The 20,206-nt window shown below is 30.5% G+C and overlaps 1 protein-coding gene across 29 annotated transcripts in view; it reads left to right on the top strand.

Annotated features, from left to right (window-relative positions):
- Positions 1-20,206, top strand: part of LOC145287978 (muscleblind-like protein 1) — a 200,651-nt gene that overhangs the window by 167,385 nt on the left and 13,060 nt on the right. For 19 of the 29 annotated variants that reach the window (XR_013869243.1, XR_013869241.1, XR_013869240.1 and 16 more), the window contains 4 exons: positions 515-757; positions 11,339-11,486; positions 15,859-15,900; positions 20,162-20,203. Coding sequence is in view for 19 of the 29 variants with exons in the window: in XM_080135964.1 (XP_079992090.1) it covers positions 515-757; positions 11,339-11,486; positions 15,859-15,900; positions 20,162-20,203 (475 nt within the window). In the remaining 10 variants the exon portion in view is untranslated. Of the gene's footprint in view, positions 1-514; positions 758-9,748; positions 9,818-11,338; positions 11,487-15,858; positions 15,901-20,161; positions 20,204-20,206 lie in introns of all 29 variants that reach the window. The other 10 variants (XR_013869247.1, XR_013869245.1, XM_080135971.1 and 7 more) reach the window with 2 other exon arrangements.

Genomic DNA, 20,206 nt, shown 5'->3' with positions numbered 1-20,206 from the left:
GGTCCATTTATCATAGAACACACAATTTAAGTCTTTTAAAATATGTTTATGAAAGATTTGGCAAAATAAGTCTAACCAGCTGAAATTTTGTCAAGCTTGATAAAATTAATGAATTTAATGGTTCTTACAAAAATGTACTTAATTACCTAAATAGAAAATTTGTTATCAAATTTTGAAGAAAAAATTTATTCTTCTAAAAAAATATTTTTAAGGATTAAGTTTTATTTTTCTTTAGCCTTACTTTTATTTTGATTATCAAATACATTTCTACAGCAAGACACATCTGAAAGATAAAAGAAAGCAAAGTACCTTGATCTGCGAAAGCTTTCATTCACACATCCTCTTCCACTCTCCTTTATTTTTTGTGGTCTTCTGTGTAAAGGGAAATATCTTTCTTCAACTCTACTTGCATCTCTCTACTGCTTAATTAGTTGTGAGCGCTTACTCCTATCGAGGGCCTCGCTTCTTACTAACCACTGCTTTTTTTTCTGCTATTTCTTTCCATTCATTCCAGGTATGTCGTGAATTTCAAAGAGGTACTTGCACGCGACAGCCTAGCGAATGTCGCTATGCACATCCACCTGAAAACGTAACAGTCGACCCTTCTGACAACTCAGTAACGGTGTGTATGGATTACATAAAGGGGAAGTGTACACGGGATTCGTGTAGATATTTTCACCCTCCACCTCACCTGCAGGCGCAGATTAAAGCAGCGCAACAACGAGCTAATGCTGTAGCTGCGCAGGCTCAAGCTCTGGTAGGGTGGACACTGCTTGACACTCCTGCTACTTCGCATCATTTGCTTTATGTCCCACTGTCCTTTAACGTCCAGTGTCCGTTGTCTAGCTAATGTCATACCCTGTTACTCTATGTTTTCAGTCTGTGTTTTGGGGTTGTCTTTTATCTCTTTTTAATTATTTCACAATTTCCCCTTCTTTTGTCTGCATTAAAAAAAGCCCAGTCTTGATTGCAGCTGCTTTCTGTCATAGTGCACAGCGTTTCTTGCTATCGATTTCAGATTTATAAAAATTTTTTTTTTCTATTCCACTTCATGGTGGTTGTGACTTTGAAAAATTCTGAAGGCTGCTTTAAATTTTTTTTTTAATTATTACTCACAAAATTTCAGTTGAAAAAAACAAAAACATTTTAATAGATTTAAATCTTGTCTTGAAATGTTGAAATATGCATTATAGTTTTCATGTCTTGGCATAAATATTTTGATAGTTTTCAAATCGATGTATCAGTAATTTACTAAAATAAATATCAATATTTCTTGAAAATACATTTTTGAAAAGAAATGTGTTTAATGATTATGTTTTGATGAGTATTTTTAATTTAATTAAAAAAGTCTTAGTTATATTTTTATGACTTTACATTCTTCCATATGCATTTAGTTTTATTAATTTTTGTAAATAGATTGGCAATAAAGTTTTTAAGAATACTGATGTCAGTAAACTTTACCTATTAAAGAAGAGGACTTTAAGTATAATAATGTAGTATTTATACTGATTTGAAATTGTTGACTTTTCAAAAATTATTTTGAAATTTCAAGTATAATAAATTATACTTATTAAGTCTTAAGCAATGGTAAAGTGTTGACATTTTTCACTAATTTTAATAGGGTTCCTTAAAAAATCTTGTTGAAAAATTCATTTATATAATATATTGATGTTAGCTAAATAATTTGGTGAGTTTTGAAGGTAACTGATGCTTCTCGAAAGAAACGTTTAAATGTGCTTCTTCATAGGAGCACTTTTTTACTTAGCATTTTGATTTCTTTTGATGAATAATTGTTGTTAAAATTGTGAAAACAAAAACTGCAATGACATACTTTTTTTTATTAATATTAATGGCGTTTACGTATAGATTTGACAATAAGTGAAAATATCATTTTTCCAAAAACAAAATATATCATATATAAAATAAAGTGAGATTTTACTCTATTTTATTGAATAGTACAGCTTTCTATAATAACAAAAGCTGCATATGTTATCAATTTGATGCATGTTTTCAGAAACTATAACTTTATATAATTTGATCTTTCCAACATACATACACTATGGATAGGATTGCTTTTCATCAATATTGAGCAGTTTATCCTTAACCTTTTCTTCGATATAATACAATAACTTCTCCGTATCCAATCAGCTTAACAAAGATAACCTTGTGTTTGCTTAGTTTTAGAACATGCAGTGACTTATTTAGAAAAATTATTGTGTGATTCTGTTTTTCGAAAGTGCTATGTTTATCTGTTTATAGTAATTAATGTAGCAATCGTTTGTCTTTAACTTTGGAAAGGCAGTCAGGAACAGTCCATAATTATGCTAGGAAGATATTTTATTTGAAATGTTTTTATACCATCTTATAACTAAGAACGAATATGCTCTAATCAACATATTTTTGTATGATAATTGAGTGACCTATTTTCTCACAAGTTGTGCTAGGTGGTTATGCAAGTTTCTATGATAACTGACTGGCAAGTGATATCTGCTGGCTTGAACTGGTGCGAAAAGAATGCTTGTGCACAAAGCAATTAACTGCTACTATGATAAATATGCATCATTTTTTTCTTTTCTCAGTAAATAGACCAAAAACCAAAACACTCATGCATAACAAGGAAAAAATGAAAAAGTAGTATATAATGGTTAATAAGTATAAGTTTAAAACCAAGGACTGTAAGAGAAGTTTTATGTATATTCAAAACAAATAAGATTATAGATGTTTGTGTATCATTTGTAATCCGAAGACATAACTCTGGAAAGTCTTTTTTATTAGCTGCAGAATTGCTGATGTGCGTAGTGATTTATATGAAGTGAACAGACAGTGTAATACAAATAATAATCTACAATAGATTTCTGCTGTAATTCTTTTATGGATTGAAGGATAAGGACTTATTATGAAGGAGCGGGGGGGGGGGGAGATCATTCCTACTCCAGCACTGAAATAATAATATGGCTGGGCAGATGAAATATAATAATTGGTGAATTCAAACAAAGCAAACATTTTTTTTCTTTTCAATAGTCAAATTAAGGTGCATCGAAACCATGGTTTTATATGCAGTTTGTTTTTATGCAACCATTACTGGCCAGTAAATAGCGGAAAATATGTTAGTGTGAATGTGTGTGTATATTTATACTCTTATAAATTTGTTTTTTTTTCTTTCCTTGTGTATTGATATTCATAGTAAAAACAATTTTTTTCTATTTATTTAAAAGGAAAATACAACTTCGTTATATATGGGCCATGGAACTGCAATCATCTGCAAAAGATATAGCTGATTTGCATGTTCTTTTAAACATTCATTTTAATGAATTCCCTGTTAGTTTTATTCGGTTTTCTTATGTGATAATCATCTTTAGTTAACTATTACATGTAATTATATTCATGCAGATATTCTACATGATTTATACTTGCATAATATTTTTGTAAAAAGGTTAATACAAACCTCTTTCTATATATATTTATGTATGCATACATATATTTGTTTAAAAAATTTGTCTACTTAACTCCTCTGTCAGTTTTTGGTCTACAGACATGAGTCTTCATATATAGGGTATTTGAACCCATGCAAAATTATATATTTGGATTTTAGTCAGGGAAAATCAGTTCAAAAGTGTGAAAATTAAAAAAAGATGGAATTTGCCAGGGGAAGGTTGAATGACGGCGTTACGAATATGCATGCATAATGTAATAGCTATTGGTTCATATTTTAATTTTAGCATTGCAGCAAACATGTCTTCATAGCTCAAGCATTAATGTCAAAGGAAAAAGTAAATCACAAGCTAAATGTTTTGGTTTTGATTCTTAGTAGTTGTGCACAAGTTATTTTTTAAAAAACTTTCTGAATCATTACTATGTATTGGGTCCAATGTAATATAATAATAAATACAGGATCTGCATTAATCAAAATATCATATTTTAGCTTATTTTATGAACGGGCAATGCTAGACGGCCTGCTAAAAGAATTTGATTCTTTTAGATTCAAATAAAAACTTAAATATTTCTACGAATTTTTTAAATAAAAGTTGATAGCATTTTGTTTATCTAAAAAAAAGGAAAAAAAAAACAAGGAAAATTAAGTTTAAATTTATGCAGCCTTTGAAATCTTGGATAATGTATAATTTTTATAAAAAAAATGTATAGTTTTTGTTTTATGGAATAGTGAAATCGAATTTCCTCTTTAATCATGTTAATAAATCTAATAAATTAAACAATAAATATACAAATGTATATATTGTAGTTTTTTACTATAATATTTAACAGATGTCAGCATTTCGCTATTTAAACAACATATGAAATAATTGCATATTAATAGAAATTTATTTATCATATAATAAGAGAAACTTTAATTTTGAAATAAAGTAATTATTTCTTGAGTGTTGTTTATAAAACTGTTTATCTTTCAAAAACATTTGTCTATTTTGATATTAGGATGACTCTTCTTGACTCATCTTTTGTTATTCTGAAAATATATTTACAAAAGAAATACAATACCATTCTATACAAAACAAGGTATAAAATAATTTAAACTCTGCATGTGTTTTTAAAGTAGATTTTATTCAATTATTTCTGTAATTTAAAAAAGAAAATGTAAAAATAAAATATATGCTCGAGCAATATATTTTAATGCATTTTTATTCTAACATCTACTTTATTGTTATTGTATTTGTGAGTATTATCAAGAATTTTATGCCAGGTAAATCAGTTCTATGTAATGAAAGTTGATGTGTATATATATTTTGTGTAAAGTTCTATTCAAAAACTTGGTGGTTTATTAAGAGTCTGAGGGAGAAGGTGCAGTGATTGAATTGTAGTAAAAATTAGTTTTAATTCTTTGATTTTAATTTGGAAGAGAAAAAAAAACCAACTGAATTTCTACTGCATTATGCTTTATAAGAATAGTTTTTATAGTTTGTTAATTTAATAACATTTGAATTACAAAATATCTTTGTATTAAATAGTTTTTCTCTGTAATTATCTTTTTAAATAGTCAAATGATTTCTTTTTAATTAGCATTAATGGAAATGTAATTCATATTTTATGAGAGATAATGATTTTAAAATTAAATATTTACTTCATATATTTTATTTCCATACAAATCTTAATTTTCAATTTTTCTTAATTTAAAAAGACCTTATTTAAAATACATAAATACAATTTATTTCATCATACTCAGCTCCCCAAATAAAAATAAATAGATGAAATTGTCTTTATTTTATATTATATTTATTAAGAATGGTCACATCACCATGAATTTGGAACTTGAAAATGGCTTCCATGGTTTTTGCACTGCCTGTTCGCAAAGTAGAGCCACACACCTTTATCTGCTGCTGCCGCTGCTTGAATTTTAACATTTTTTCTACTTTACTATATTTCTAAAATTTCTATTTTTTTCTTCACTTCTTTTTACTTGTATCATAAAAAAAACAAGAAATTTCTATACATTTAAGGAGTTTTTAAATTGCTAATGAGTATGGAAGCATTTCTTTACCTTAAACTTCATATTTTTTCTTTTCATTTGTTTTTTTTTTCACCTTTTAATTCTGCTTTTGGCTGCCTCTTGTGTTTCCTGCATTCTGTAGCATTTGTTACTGGACTATGCCTAAAATTTTTTTCGCAAAATGGCTAGCCATGGCAGGCAATTCCCTTGTAGCATACACTTTCCTTCCTGCAGCATCCTTGCAAGCATTTTACAGACATCTTGCCTGATATTTAAATCAAAAGAGAAAAAAAACCAACAAAAAACCTAATCTGCGTCTGTTCGTCCCCTATCCTTTGACCCTTCCCCTAACTTTCCTTTTAATAATTCTGTCCAGTTCCCAATTCTGCCTCACGAAACACGTGTACAATTTAGCCCACAACTTATACACACATGGAGGAAAAGAAAAAAAAATGCTGTGTGTGTTTGTGTGTGTGTGTGTGTGTGTGTAATTATATATCGCGTGCGTGTATAATTTATATATATACATATAATGTGTATATATATATAATATATATTCACACATAAAATATGCAAGTACATCTATATATGTGTGTGTGTATATATATGTGTATATTTATGCGTGTGTGTGTGTGTGTGTGTGTGTGTGTGTGTGTGTGTGTGTGTGTGTGTGTGTATAATGCACCAATATAAAAAAGAAACAAAACAGATCGAAGTTTAGAAGAGGGGAAAAGTCGACTGTTACTGCTTCTGGTTGTTTTTTTTTTTTTTTAATATATTTTTATTTTTATTTTATTTTGTTCTTATTTTTTCCTTCATCCAATTTTTGGGGTTGGGAAATTTCCAGCTTTAACGAAAGCATTTTTAATCTACTGTTGGGAAGATAATGGCATTAACAACAAAAATCAGTTTGATATGTTTTCTCGTAAAACTTTAGTGATTTTAATTGTGTGACTTACCAATATTTTTAATTTTCTTAAGCTTTTTAACAAATTTTTGACCGCTATGCTAAATTTGTGACCAAAATGTATACATATTAGGATTTTAAAAAAAGTTAACAGCTTTTTGTCATTTTTAATGAAAAAATTTTGCACCATTTTTATTTCATCTATTTTCAACTGCATTTCCTTGTTTCCCAGATAAATATTGTCACAATTCAGCTCTGTGCCGGTCATCATTTAAAAACCATTAATCAACCTTTTTTTTTTTTTTTTTTTTTTTAAAAGAAAACTGTGTGTACATGTGTATATGTGTACTTTAGTTGATTGTTTTATTGTAACTGTCTGTGTAGACATTGTATATTTTGTGAAACATGATTGCATGTGTATACATAGTTATGTGTGCGTGCGTGCGTTCGTCTTGAGTATGTCTAAAAATAATACCTGTGTGTGTGTGTGTGTATGTATGTGTGTGTGTGTGTGTGTTAATTTCTGGTCGTTCAATGCCAAAAGAGCATCATCTGTGGTTTCCAATTGTTTTGATCCATTATTGGGAAACCGTGCACTAAATTCTCTGTACCTGATTGTAGATGTGTACGATCGATGATTACATATGTACATGTAAACATAGACAGCATGTGGTAAAACAGTTTTCGTTGTTTATCGATGAATGATAAAAGTAATTTCTTTCCAGAAGACATTCACATGCATGTCTCTATATGTGTACATATGTGTTGTTGTCATGACACATCTGCATGACAAGGTGGGTGACGGTGCTCTGTATTGTTTTATTTATATTTTTTTTTTGTTTTTGTTTTGTTTACTGCTCTTTGATTTTTGAATGTTTATTTAGTCAACTATGACTGCCTACTGTGGTCACTCTTAAAATGTGTATATTATGATTTTTGCTTTCTTTTTTCTTTTTTTCTTAATGTTTAAATCCTAGCACCCTTCTTTATTTTCCCCTGCCCCCTCCCACCTTGAAATATGTATATGCTACTTCTATTAGATTGCAATATAAAACCTGCAATATATCGGAAACAAAAACCTATCAAATTTAGATTTTTATATTGTATTATTATTCTGAAAACATAACTGACACAAAATAGAATGGAATGGAAATTTGTCTTATGCAACTATAAAATAGACTTACAAAAAATTCAGTTCTTTTCAATTAGAAAGTCTGTCTGTTGGTATGTATGGATACTTCAGTGTGTACTCAACTTAATGCTGCTTTTTTGTTGATATATATATATATATATATATATATATATATATATATATATATATATACATATACACATTTACACACATTTTATAGTGTATTTAGCGTTTATGTATTTATTCATTTTTTTTTTTACATTTGTTTCTTTTTCTTTCTAATATTTTTTTTTACACATGCAAAATAGTTGAGAAAGCTTCATTATTTTTCTATTAAGTTATTGTATTCAGTTGTCAATAAAAATTAGTCCAGCTAATTCTCTTTTCAGTGGCATGCTATGAAGGTAAATAGAATACTAATATAGACATGTTAAGAAACACTTGCATTTAATTGGCGATATTGTCATCCAAATTTTTATTTAATTCTTAGAGTTAATAATGTTATCAAAATATACAAAATCCCTAACAAAATTTCTCCGTGTTTTTGTTTCCTCTTGACTCCAATATTATTTTAGTATTGGTTCTCTTCAGCACTGAAAGAAGAATACTTTGCTTCTTATCCAACTTGTTGATCCCACACTCCTCTTCTCTTGCTCGTTTTTTATTTAGCTGTGCTGCTGATTAGCAGCATCCTCGATCCCACCCCATCACCATCACAGTCACCACCATCATCACCATCATCCACCTCCATTGAAGGCAGGAGGGTGGACAGCTTTAGTGTTTTATGTTGTGCCAACTAAAGCTCAGCTGATCGCCACCCTTGATGCAAGCTGACACTTATAAAATTTTACAAAAAAAAAAAAAACAACACTTTTTGATTCAACTTTTTTATTTTTAAGTTTCTCCCTGTTTCCCAATAGATACAAGTCAACAAAAATTGTATTAAATCATAAACTATATTCTTTTTAGTGAAATACTTTCAATAACTTTAACAACAAAATGTAGAGATTACACTAAGTTTCTTTAATTATAACCATTTACAAAAACGTTATTTTATATATTTGATTTTAGTAAAACATTTTTGAAAGTTTGACAAATGAGTGTGTCAATAATAATTTTCTTTTTATTAATGCCATTTTTGTTTTCTAAAAATATAAATCATTCTTTTTCTATTTTAAGATTATTTAAAACCATAATGGGTAATTTAAAGAATATCCATAAAAAATAAAACAAAGTATAACAGTTCAAAATAGGTTCAATTTATAATTGATTGCATTGTTAAAAGAATTAAAATCATATTTAAACTGATGACATCTTAGATCAAAAGAAATGAAATGTAACAAGGTTCTAAATAATGTAAATAAATGAATTGAGCATAGTTGTGGGTGATCCTAAGGCTCACTTTTCATTGGATGTTACACAGAGATATAAAGGATGGCCTCACCATGTCTTTATCGGGATTACTTTTCTTGATCCTCACTTTATACTGATGTTTAACAAAGAAACATCAAGCACCATTTTTATTTATTTATTTTTTTAGGCTTTGCTATGAATTAATCAGGGATTGAAATCTAATTTCCTTCCAACCTGTTAGCAAACACTCTATTATATCAAATGAACTGGTTATAAACTAAATTGAAATATTTTACTTCAAAATAATAATTGAAATATTTTACTTTAAAACAATCTATTGGTCAATTTTTCTTTATGTGTGAAATTAATATTTAAAGTATTCCATCATTTCTTTTTAAAATATCAATCATTTAAAATGTTTCGTTTACTATGTATCATATGCCATTTAGATTTCGCTTGATCAGAATAAAAATATAAGCATTTTTCTATGTAGTACTTGACATTCTTTCTTGAAAAGATAAAAACCAAAACTCGTTTTTGGCTGTCTTCTGAAGGTTTTAACTGATGAAATTTAAACGTGTTTCTATAGTTCACATCTTTGAGCATTAAAGTCCTGTTGGCATTAATCCTAAAACAAATATTTAAAACAAAAGAATTTATGAAAACACTTTTCTCTTTTTTCCTTTCTTTATTTTTTCTTTCTCTTGCGACCCTAAGAAAAGGCATGATGTCTTAGCTTTCTGGTATATAATAATGGTTTTTAATGCATGTTGGTTGAAATTTTTTACCAATGGTGCTTTTCTTTTATTTTCATCACCCATCATGCCTTGCTGCTTGCTGTTGTCATGTGCCGCCATCCCTGCCATGCTGCCATTTCATTGGCCAAACGCCATCATGTGCTCTGCATACTAATTAGCCGCAAGTGGTTGAGGTCTTGACGGGCAAGAAGCGACCTCGTGAGCCTGCAGACGATCTCGTTACTCTGGTACTATATCCCATCATGCTTTGCATGTAGCTGTAGTCTGCTTTTAAGAGATTTACTTGCACAGTCACATGACAAAAACTCTAGCCCTCAATCTGCTTTTTATGACTTTAGGTTTACTTTTCCAATTCACCAATGGCAATTAATTGTTACGATATATTCACTGGCCCTTTTGGTCACGCCTTGCATGATGTCTTCCCGAATGCCTAACTGGTAAATCCTGCCAACAACTTTTCAAACACGCTACGTCAATTTAACCCTAACTCTATTGTCATGTGATTATGCAAAGTTGGATTAGAAGGCAGTGTAATACTGATATCCTAATGAAAAAGCACTTTAAACCTTTATAAACCTTTATATTACAGTATTTACGTATTGCACATTAAATGAAACTTAAATCATTTTAAATGTTTTTATTGTAATAATGCTATTTCATTTTAATGTTTAGTCTAACTTATGCTTCCTGCCTTCTGTTAATTTTAATTATGCTAATTTATCGAAATAAATTTTCTTTCTGTAATTCTTTATATAACAAAAATATCAAATTAACTTTTTCTTCAGTAAAGTTTTCTTGCTATTCTCTTCTGCATTTTTTCAAGTTTATTTCTTTATTTCCTTTTTTTTCTCTTTTTTTTCTTGCTTTTTTTTCTTTCTTTCTCTCACTCCTATTAATCGTCTGGGTGACACAAGCAGCATGTATAAAATGTAATAAATTTATAACTTGAAATGTTAGTAAATTATCCTATTCTTCATTTAAACTGTTTTTCCCTTTTTCGGACCCCTGCTATCATAAGCAGTATTCCAGTCCAAATTTCTGATCCACTTCAGACAGACTCTGGCGATTTCCAATTAATACCTTTTGTTCTATTGCCTATTTGCTTCTGTGACTATTTTAGTTTTTCTAGAAAGCTTTGAGGTCTTTTTTTCTTTTTTTTTTTTTTTTTTTTTTTTTTTTTTCAATTATTTCTCCCTTATTTATTTCTACTTGAAAAGCAAATAAAAATTTAGCGATAGACACACTCAAGTTATTCCGGTAATAATTCTGGATTCACAAAAGAAGTAAAACCAACATCTATAATTTTTACACTCACTTTAATTATTTACGACTAAATGTTTTTGAAATATTTGAAGATGCTTTCTTTTAAGAGAATGAAATTTGTCTTTTATGGATTTCTTCCATTTATTTTCTATTTTTAAACTAAATGTCACAATCTATTTTGATATTAAACAATCATATTCTCACTTGTTTTGGATTATGACCACTGAAGCTTAGCATTACTTCCCCCTCCCCCCACCAAAGAATAACTAGCTATTGATAGATATTGTGAAAAAAATTAAAAGAATATGGAAAACCAGAAGTTTTAAAGGTCAGTTAATCAAAAGATGCTTTCTGTACTGTGATTTAAAAACTGGAATGGTTTGCTGACATTTCAACTTATCTACAATTCATTGGTCTCCCAGGCGATCATTTTAAACTAATTCTTTTGAAGAGACTAAGCATGTACTTATCATTATTGTTGTTAGGGTGGAATGACCGGTGCCCCTTATCCGAAGCGTGTGGCTGTGGCAGACAGTAAAAGTGGCGTCCCAGTCTATCAGCCTGGGAATGTAGCTGCCTATCAGCAGGCATTGGCAATGCAACTCCAGCAACAGCCGTACATACCAGTAACATGTGAGTGCCATTTCTCTTCTTCATAATCATTTTCAGCTCAACTCTTATTAAAATCAAACAAGCTTTAGGAAGCATCAATGAAAAGGGTGGAAAATATCAACGATTCTGCAAAAATCACATTTTTTTAATCATTTACTGACCGTATTCATCTGCTGTTGTTCATGCTATTGTATATAAGTTCAAATATGATCATGTTTACATGTTTTCTAATGAAAAGAGTGTTCCAAAAACGTTTGCAATATGAGGTCAAGTAATAAAAAAATTCTTAACATGGTGGAACAAAAAATAGTTGTTTTTCTTTGTTTTATGAAACAAAATGTATTTTAAAATAAATTAAGTTTGTTAATTTACATTCCATTTTAGTCATTTTATTGACTTAACCGATAATTGCCTTTTGTGACTCCAAATATAAGGCAACTTTCAATGTCTTTAGATTCCTTGAAAAAATTGGCCCTGTCGGTGGGGCATTAGAATACGCCGACTGCCCCCCTGCAGAGGGTAAAAGTCCCTCAATGGGGGTCCTGGATATGACCTTAAACTATATCCAGTGGTGAGGCCCCAGCTTGTGGGGCTTGGGGAGTATGGAGCCACCCTTTAATTACCATTGCTCCCAGGTCCACTCTAACCTGGAGTGGTAGTACCTGTTAGGGTTCCAACTATGGGTTAAATAGAAACCAACGTGAAAACAACAAATATATTCTATGAAAAAAATTTTTCTTCAAAATCTTTGGATTCGGCATTAAATAACCCAGAAAGGCTTGATATGCCGTAAAACAAAAACAACCAACCAACCAACCAATCCTTGAAAAAATTAACACTTTTTAATTTGAATGTTCAGTTAACATATTGATTTCTATAACACACAGATATAATAGTATTTATAGCATATGAAATTGTTTAATTCGTACTGTTGATAGTTACTTGGATTTATGATATAACTTTATTTGTTGGACAAAAATCAGTTAAGCTCTTAAATTGTTTATTAAATTTAAAAAAAAAAATTAAATACATAAATTTACGGAAGATTATTTTGTTCAAAAATATTTCTTTTTTGGATTACTAATGGCATTCATATTCTGATCTTGTTCAGATTACTAATGGCATTCATATTCTGATCTTGTTCAGATTACTAATGGCATTCATATTCTGATCTTGTTCAGATTACTAATGGCATTCATATTCTGATCTTGTTCAGATTACTAATGGCATTCATATTCTGATCTTGTTCTGATTACTAATGGCATTCATATTCTGATCTTGTTCGGATTACTAATGACATTCATATTCTGATCTTGTTCAGATTACTAATGGCATTCATATTCTGATCTTGTTCAGATTACTAATGACATTCATATTCTGATCTTGTTCAGATTACCAATGGCATTTATATTCTGATCTTGTTCAGATTACTAATGGCATTCATATTATGATCTTGTTCAGATTACTAATGGCATTCATATTCTGATCTTGTTCAGATTACTGATGTCATTCATATTCTGATCTTGTTCAGATTACCAATGGCATTCATATTCTGATCTTGTTCAGATTACCAATGGCATTTATATTCTGATCTTGTTCAGATTACTAATGGCATTCATATTCTGATCTTGTTCAGATTACTAATGACATTCATATTCTGATCTTGTTCAGATTACCAATGGCATTCATATTCTGATCTTGTTCAGATTACTGATGTCATTCATATTCTGATCTTGTTAAGATTACTGATGGCATTCATATTCTGATCTTTTTCAGATTACTAATGGCATTCATATTCTGATCTTGTTCAGATTACCAATGACATTCATATTCTAATCTTGTTCAGATTACTAATGACATTCATATTCTGATCTTGTTCAGATTACTAATGGCATTCATATTCTGATCTTGTTCGGATTACTAATGGCATTCATATTCTGATCTTGTTCAGATTACTAATGGCATTCATATTCTGATCTTGTTCAGATTACTAATGACATTCATATTCTGATCTTGTTCAGATTACTAATGGCATTCATATTCTGATCTTGTTCAGAGTACTAATGGAATTCATATTCTGATCTTGTTCAGATTACTGATGGCATTCATATTCTGATCTTGTTCAGATTACCAATGGCATTCATATTCTGATCTTGTTCAGATTACTAATGGCATTCATATTCTGATCTTGTTCAGATTACCAATGGCATTTATATTCTGATCTTGTTCAGATTACTAATGGCATTCATATTCTGATCTTGTTCAGATTACCAATGGCATTCATATTCTGATCTTGTTCAGATTACTAATGGCATTAATATTCTGATCTTGTTCAGATTACTAATGGCATTCATATTCTGATCTTGTTCAGATTACTAATGGCATTCATATTCTGATCTTGTTCAGATTACTAATGACATTCATATTGTGATCTTGTTCAGATTACTAATGGCATTCATATTCTGATCTTGTTCAGATTACTAATGGCATTCATATTCTGATCTTGTTCAGATTACCAATGACATTCATATTCTGATCTTGTTCAAATTACCAATGGCATTTATATTCTGATCTTGTTCAGATTATCAATGACATTCATATTCTGATCTTGTTCAGATTACTTATGGCATTCATATTCTGATCTTTTTCAGATTACTGATGGCATTCATATTCTGATCTTGTCCAGATTACTAATGACATTCATATTCTGATCTTGTTCAGATTACTAATGGCATTTATATTCTGATCTTGTTCAGATTACTAATGGCATTTATATTCTGATCTTGTTCAGATTACTGATGGCATTCATATTCTGATCTTTTTCAGATTACCAATGGCATTCATATTCTGATCTTGTTCAGATTAATAATGGCATTTATATTCTGATCTTGTTCAGATTACTAATGACATTCATATTCTGATCTTGTTCAGATTACTAATGACATTCATATTCTGATCTTTTTCAGATTACTAATGGCATTCATATTCTGATCTTGTTCAGATTACTAATGGCATTCATATTCTGATCTTGTTCAGATTACTGATGGCATTCATATTCTGATCTTGTTCAGATTACTAATGGCATTTATATTCTGATCTTGTTCAGATTAATAATGGCATTTATATTCTGATCTTGTTCAGATTACTGATGACATTCATATTCTGATCTTGTTCAGATTACTAATGGCATTCATATTCTGATCTTGTTCAGATTACTAATGGCATTCATATTCTGATCTTGTTCAGATTACTAATGGCATTTATATTCTGATCTTGTTCAGACTACTGATAGCATTCATATTCTGATCTTTTTCAGATTACTAATGGCATTCATATTCTGATCTTGTTCAGATTACTAATGGCATTCATATTCTGATCTTGTTCAGATTACTAATGGCATTCATATTCTGATCTTGTTCAGATTACTAATGGCATTCATATTCTGATCTTGTTCAGATTACTGATGGCATTCATATTCTGATCTTGTTCAGATTACTGATGGCATTCATATTCTGATCTTGTTCAGATTACTAATGGCATTCATATTCTGATCTTGTTCAGATTACTGATGACATTCATATTCTGATCTTGTTCAGATTACTGATGACATTCATATTCTGATCTTGTTCAGATTACTGATGTCATTCATATTCTGATCATGTTCAGGAAAATTGAGGAAATCCAGGAACTCTTCAAATTATTTGTTTGAAGGGAAGATGAAGTACACATTCAGTTGCCGTGTATATGTACATATATTAGCGGGATGGGCTTAGTTTTTAATTAACAACTTAGTCGACTCAAAAATAAATTGATTGTAATAGACTGGAAATGTTATTTTCACCAAAGCCTTTATCAACAATATAAACATATGTAAATAGAACTATGTGTTATAGTAAAGTTAATCTTATAAGTTGTAATTTTAGAATAATGAGTCAAAATGCATTTTTAGATTCAAGCTGAAATTTCTGAAAAGGTAATTTTATGTGTTTTACATTTAATGCTCACTTGATAAAGTTCCTGCAATCATTTTGATTTGCTTCACATTTTCTACAATTTTGAGTCTGTTGTATTTTAAAACTGAAATATAAGTTTCTGTTGTCAAAAGAATTGCATAAAGTTCATAAATCAACAGAGTATTTATAACTAAAATCTACATTAAAAAACAAAAGTGACAGAATCTTATGATTGATTTGAAATATAAATTAATGTTTTGAAATGAAACTGAATTTATTTAAATGATTAAATATTTTTTTTAACAATAATAAAATTCAAATTTCAATAAATAATCCAGTTTGAATATAGCTGATATTTTGTGTTAGGAAAAAACGCAAATTATTCTAATTAATTTTCTTGATTTTCCTTTAAAATATTTTCTTTATAATTGCATTTACAGATTCATCCACGAAATTGAATGAAATTCAACCCTATTTTACTTGTAAGTATTTTCTTATTTACTTATCTTCATTAATTTTAGCATTAAAACATTTTCCAATAAAAAATTTACTTCTGAATTAAAAGAAATTGTATTTTATAATATTCTTATGAAGTTATTTTAGTTATAAATTCTTTATTATTAATTTACATATTCCATTTGTTTTTCTTCTATTGAGTTGTGTTTATATTATTTGCATTAAAGTTATTTAAAATCTAAAGAGAACTCATACTTATATTTATGTACTGCATTAGTTGTTAAATTTTCTTTTATAACCTGGAAATAGATTGTTGGTTTGATTGTAAAATTGCAATTAGCCATAATTTAAAAGATATTTTCATATTTTCATTTAAAGTTTGAAAACTTTTCCAGCTTTTATTGAAGCTGCTATTTCACTTTCTATTTTGCTTAAACATTATTAGAAAATTGCCTACAAAAAATATAAATTTCTTGCCTTTTCAATAACTGTTCATATAACCCTATATTTTTATAAACAAGTGTTTATGCAAACTTAAAATCATTAATAAAGATATATTTCATTGTAATGATTTTTCTGAATAGGCTACAAAACGTTTTAGACGTTTTTAATAATAAATATCACTATGACAATGATATTTTGATATTTTCTTGAATACGTCTCAATATAGTGGATGATTATCGCTAATAGATAATCATATAATGAATGGTTATCACGAATAGATCATGATACAATGGATGGTTGTTGTGAACAGATGACTATATTATGGATGGTTGTGAATAGGCTAACATAAAATGTATGGTTAGCGCGAGTACATAGTCATAAAATAGAAGAGTGTTGATGAATAGATGACCATAAAATGGATGGCTTTCAAGGATAGACAGTCCCACAATGGATAGTTATAGCGAAGAGTCATACAGTAGATGGTTGTCGTGAATAGATGGCCATAGAATGGATGATTGTTGTATATAGATTGCCATAAAATGGATGACTATCAGCAATAGACAATCATACAATGGACAGTTATCACAAATAGACAGTCATACATTGGATGGTTATAGTGTATCAATCGCCATACAATAGATGGCTTCAAGAATAGATGATCATACAATGGATGGGTGTTACAAATAGACAGCCATACAACCAATCATTGTTGCAGATAAACAGCCATAGAGAATGGATGGCTTAGGAGAATAGACAGCCATACAATGGATGGTTATCACAATTAGACAGTTATATAATGGATGGTTACCTCAAAGAGATGGTCATATAATGAATGGTTACCACTGAAGAGTTGGTCATATAATAGATGGTTACCATGAAGAGACGGTCATACAATGGATCGTTACCACAAAGAGATGGTCATACAATGGGTGGTTATCATGAATAGACGGTCATACAATGGATGGTTATCAAAAATAGGCATACAATGAATGGTTACCATGAAGTGACGGTCATACCTTGGATGGTTATCATGAATAGACAATCATACAATGGATGGTTACCACAAAGAGATGGTCATATAATGGATGGTTACCACAAAGAGACAGTTATACAATGGATGGTTATCATGAATAGACGGTCATACAATGGATGGTTACCGCAAAGAGATGGTCATATAATGGATGGTTACCACAAAGAGACAGTTATACAATGAATGGTTATCACAAATAGATGGTCATACAATGGATGGTTACGACAAAGAGATGGTCATATAATAGATGGTTACCACAAAGAGATAGTTATACAATGGATGGTTATCATGAGTAGACGGTCATACAATGGATGGTTACCATGAAGAGACGGTCATACAATGAATGGTTAACATGAATAGACAATCATACAATGGATGGTTACCACAAAGAGACAGTTATACAATGGATTGTTATCACAAAGAGACGGTCATATAATGGATGGTTACCACAAAGAGACGGTCATATAATGGATGGTTACCACAAAGAGACGGTCATATAATGAATGGTTACCACAAAGAGACGGTCATATAATGGATGGTTACCACAAAGAGACGGTTATACCATGGATGGTTACCACAAAGAGACAGTCATACAATGGATGGTTATCCCAAAGAGACGGTCATACAATGGACGGTTATCCCAAAGAGACGGTCATATAATGGATGGTTACCACAAAGAGACGGTCATATAATGGATGGTTACCACAAAGAGACGGCCATATAATGGATGATTACCACAAAGAGACGGCCATATAATGGATGGTTACCACAAAGAGACGGTCATATAATGGATGGTTACCACAAAGAGACGGTCATATAATGGATGGTTACCACAAAGAGACGGTCATATAATGGATGGTTACCACAAAGAGACGGTCATATAATAGATGGTTACCACAAAGAGACGTCATATAATGGATGGGTTACCACAAAGAGACGGTCATATAATGGATGGTTACCACAAAGAGACGGTCATATAATGGATGGTTACCACAAAGAGACGGTCATATAATGGATGGTTACCACAAAGAGACGGTCATATAATGGATGGTTACCACAAAGAGACGGTCATATAATGGATGGTTACCACAAAGAGACGTCATATAATGGATGGTTACCACAAAGAGACGGCCATATAATGGATGGTTACCACATAGAGACGGTCATATAATGGATGGTTACCACAAAGAGACGGTCATATAATGGATGGTTACCACAAAGAGACGGTCATATAATGGATGGTTACCACAAAGAGACGGTCATATAATGGATGGTTACCACAAAGAGACGGTCATATAATGGATGGTTACCACAAAGAGACGGTCATATAATGGATGGTTACCACAAAGAGACGGTCATATAATGGATGGTTACCACAAAGAGACGGTCATATAATGGATGGTTACCACAAAGAGACGGTCATATAATGGATGGTTACCACAAAGAGACGGTCATATAATGGATGGTTACCACAAAGAGACGGTCATATAATGGATGATTACCACAAAGAGACGGCCATATAATGGATGGTTACCACATAGAGACGGTCATATAATGGATGGTTACCACAAAGAGACGGTCATATAATGGATGGTTACCACAAAGAGACGGTCATATAATGGATGGTTACCACAAAGAGACGGTCATATAATGGATGGTTACCACAAAGAGACGGTCATATAATGGATGGTTACCACAAAGAGACGGTCATATAATGGATGGTTACCACAAAGAGACGGTCATATAATGGATGGTTACCACAAAGAGACGGTCATATAATGGATGGTTACCACAAAGAGACGGTCATATAATGGATGGTTACCACAAAGAGACGGTCATATAATGGATGGTTACCACAAAGAGACGGTCATATAATGGATGGTTACCACAAAGAGACGGTCATATAATGGATTGTTACCACAAAGAGACGGTCATATAATGGATGGTTACCACAAAGAGACGGTCATATAATGGATGGTTACCACAAAGAGACGGTCATATAATGGATGGTTACCACAAAGAGACGGTCATATAATAGATGGTTACCACAAAGAGACGGTCATAAAATGGATGGTTACCACAAAGAGATAGTTATACAATGGATGGTTATCATGAATAGACGGTCATACGATGGATGGTCATAGCAAATTAATGGCCATACAATGGATGGTTATTGCAAATATATACCCATATAATGGATGACATTGGACAATATACGACCATACAATGGATGGCTTTCGATAAGACAGCCATATAATCGATGTTTATAGTGAATAGATGGTTATACAATGAATGGTTTTCACAAATAGATGACCATACAAAGAATGGCTTTGTAGATTAGACATCCATACAATAGATGACTTTGGAGAATAGATGTCCATACAATGGATGTTTGTCATGAATAGATGACCATACAGTGGTGTGTTGTTATAGATTGCTGTACAATGGATGGCTTTTGAGAATAGATGGCCATATAATGGATGGCTTTTGCAAGTCGACGGCTATCCAATAGATAGTTTCCTGAATGGATAGCCATACAATGGATGGTTTTCACAACTGTTTTTGTGAATTTTGAATTATTTTTATGAATAGATTTTTTCATAATTATTAGCATAAAAATTTTATTAATAGTTCTTTATATAATAATAATAATAATAATAGTATATGTGCATATTATATGAGGAACTATGTATAAACAAGTTACTTTCAGTTATTTATATTTATTTCAAAAGTTACAATAGTTATTTCAATGTTGTTAAAAATGTTTTTAACAATTTAACTATATTGATCACATTTTCTATTCTACTTTCCAGATTCTTCAACAAAATTAAATGAAATTCAACCTTATTTTACTTGTG

The sequence above is a fragment of the Euprymna scolopes genome, chromosome 11 (genome assembly GCF_053919585.1).
Source record: "Euprymna scolopes isolate OS-2025 chromosome 11, ASM5391958v1, whole genome shotgun sequence".
Taxonomy (NCBI): Eukaryota; Metazoa; Mollusca; class Cephalopoda; order Sepiida; family Sepiolidae; genus Euprymna; species Euprymna scolopes.
The sequence above is the reverse complement of the archived record's forward strand: the minus strand, read 5'-3'. Positions and strand labels throughout refer to the sequence as shown.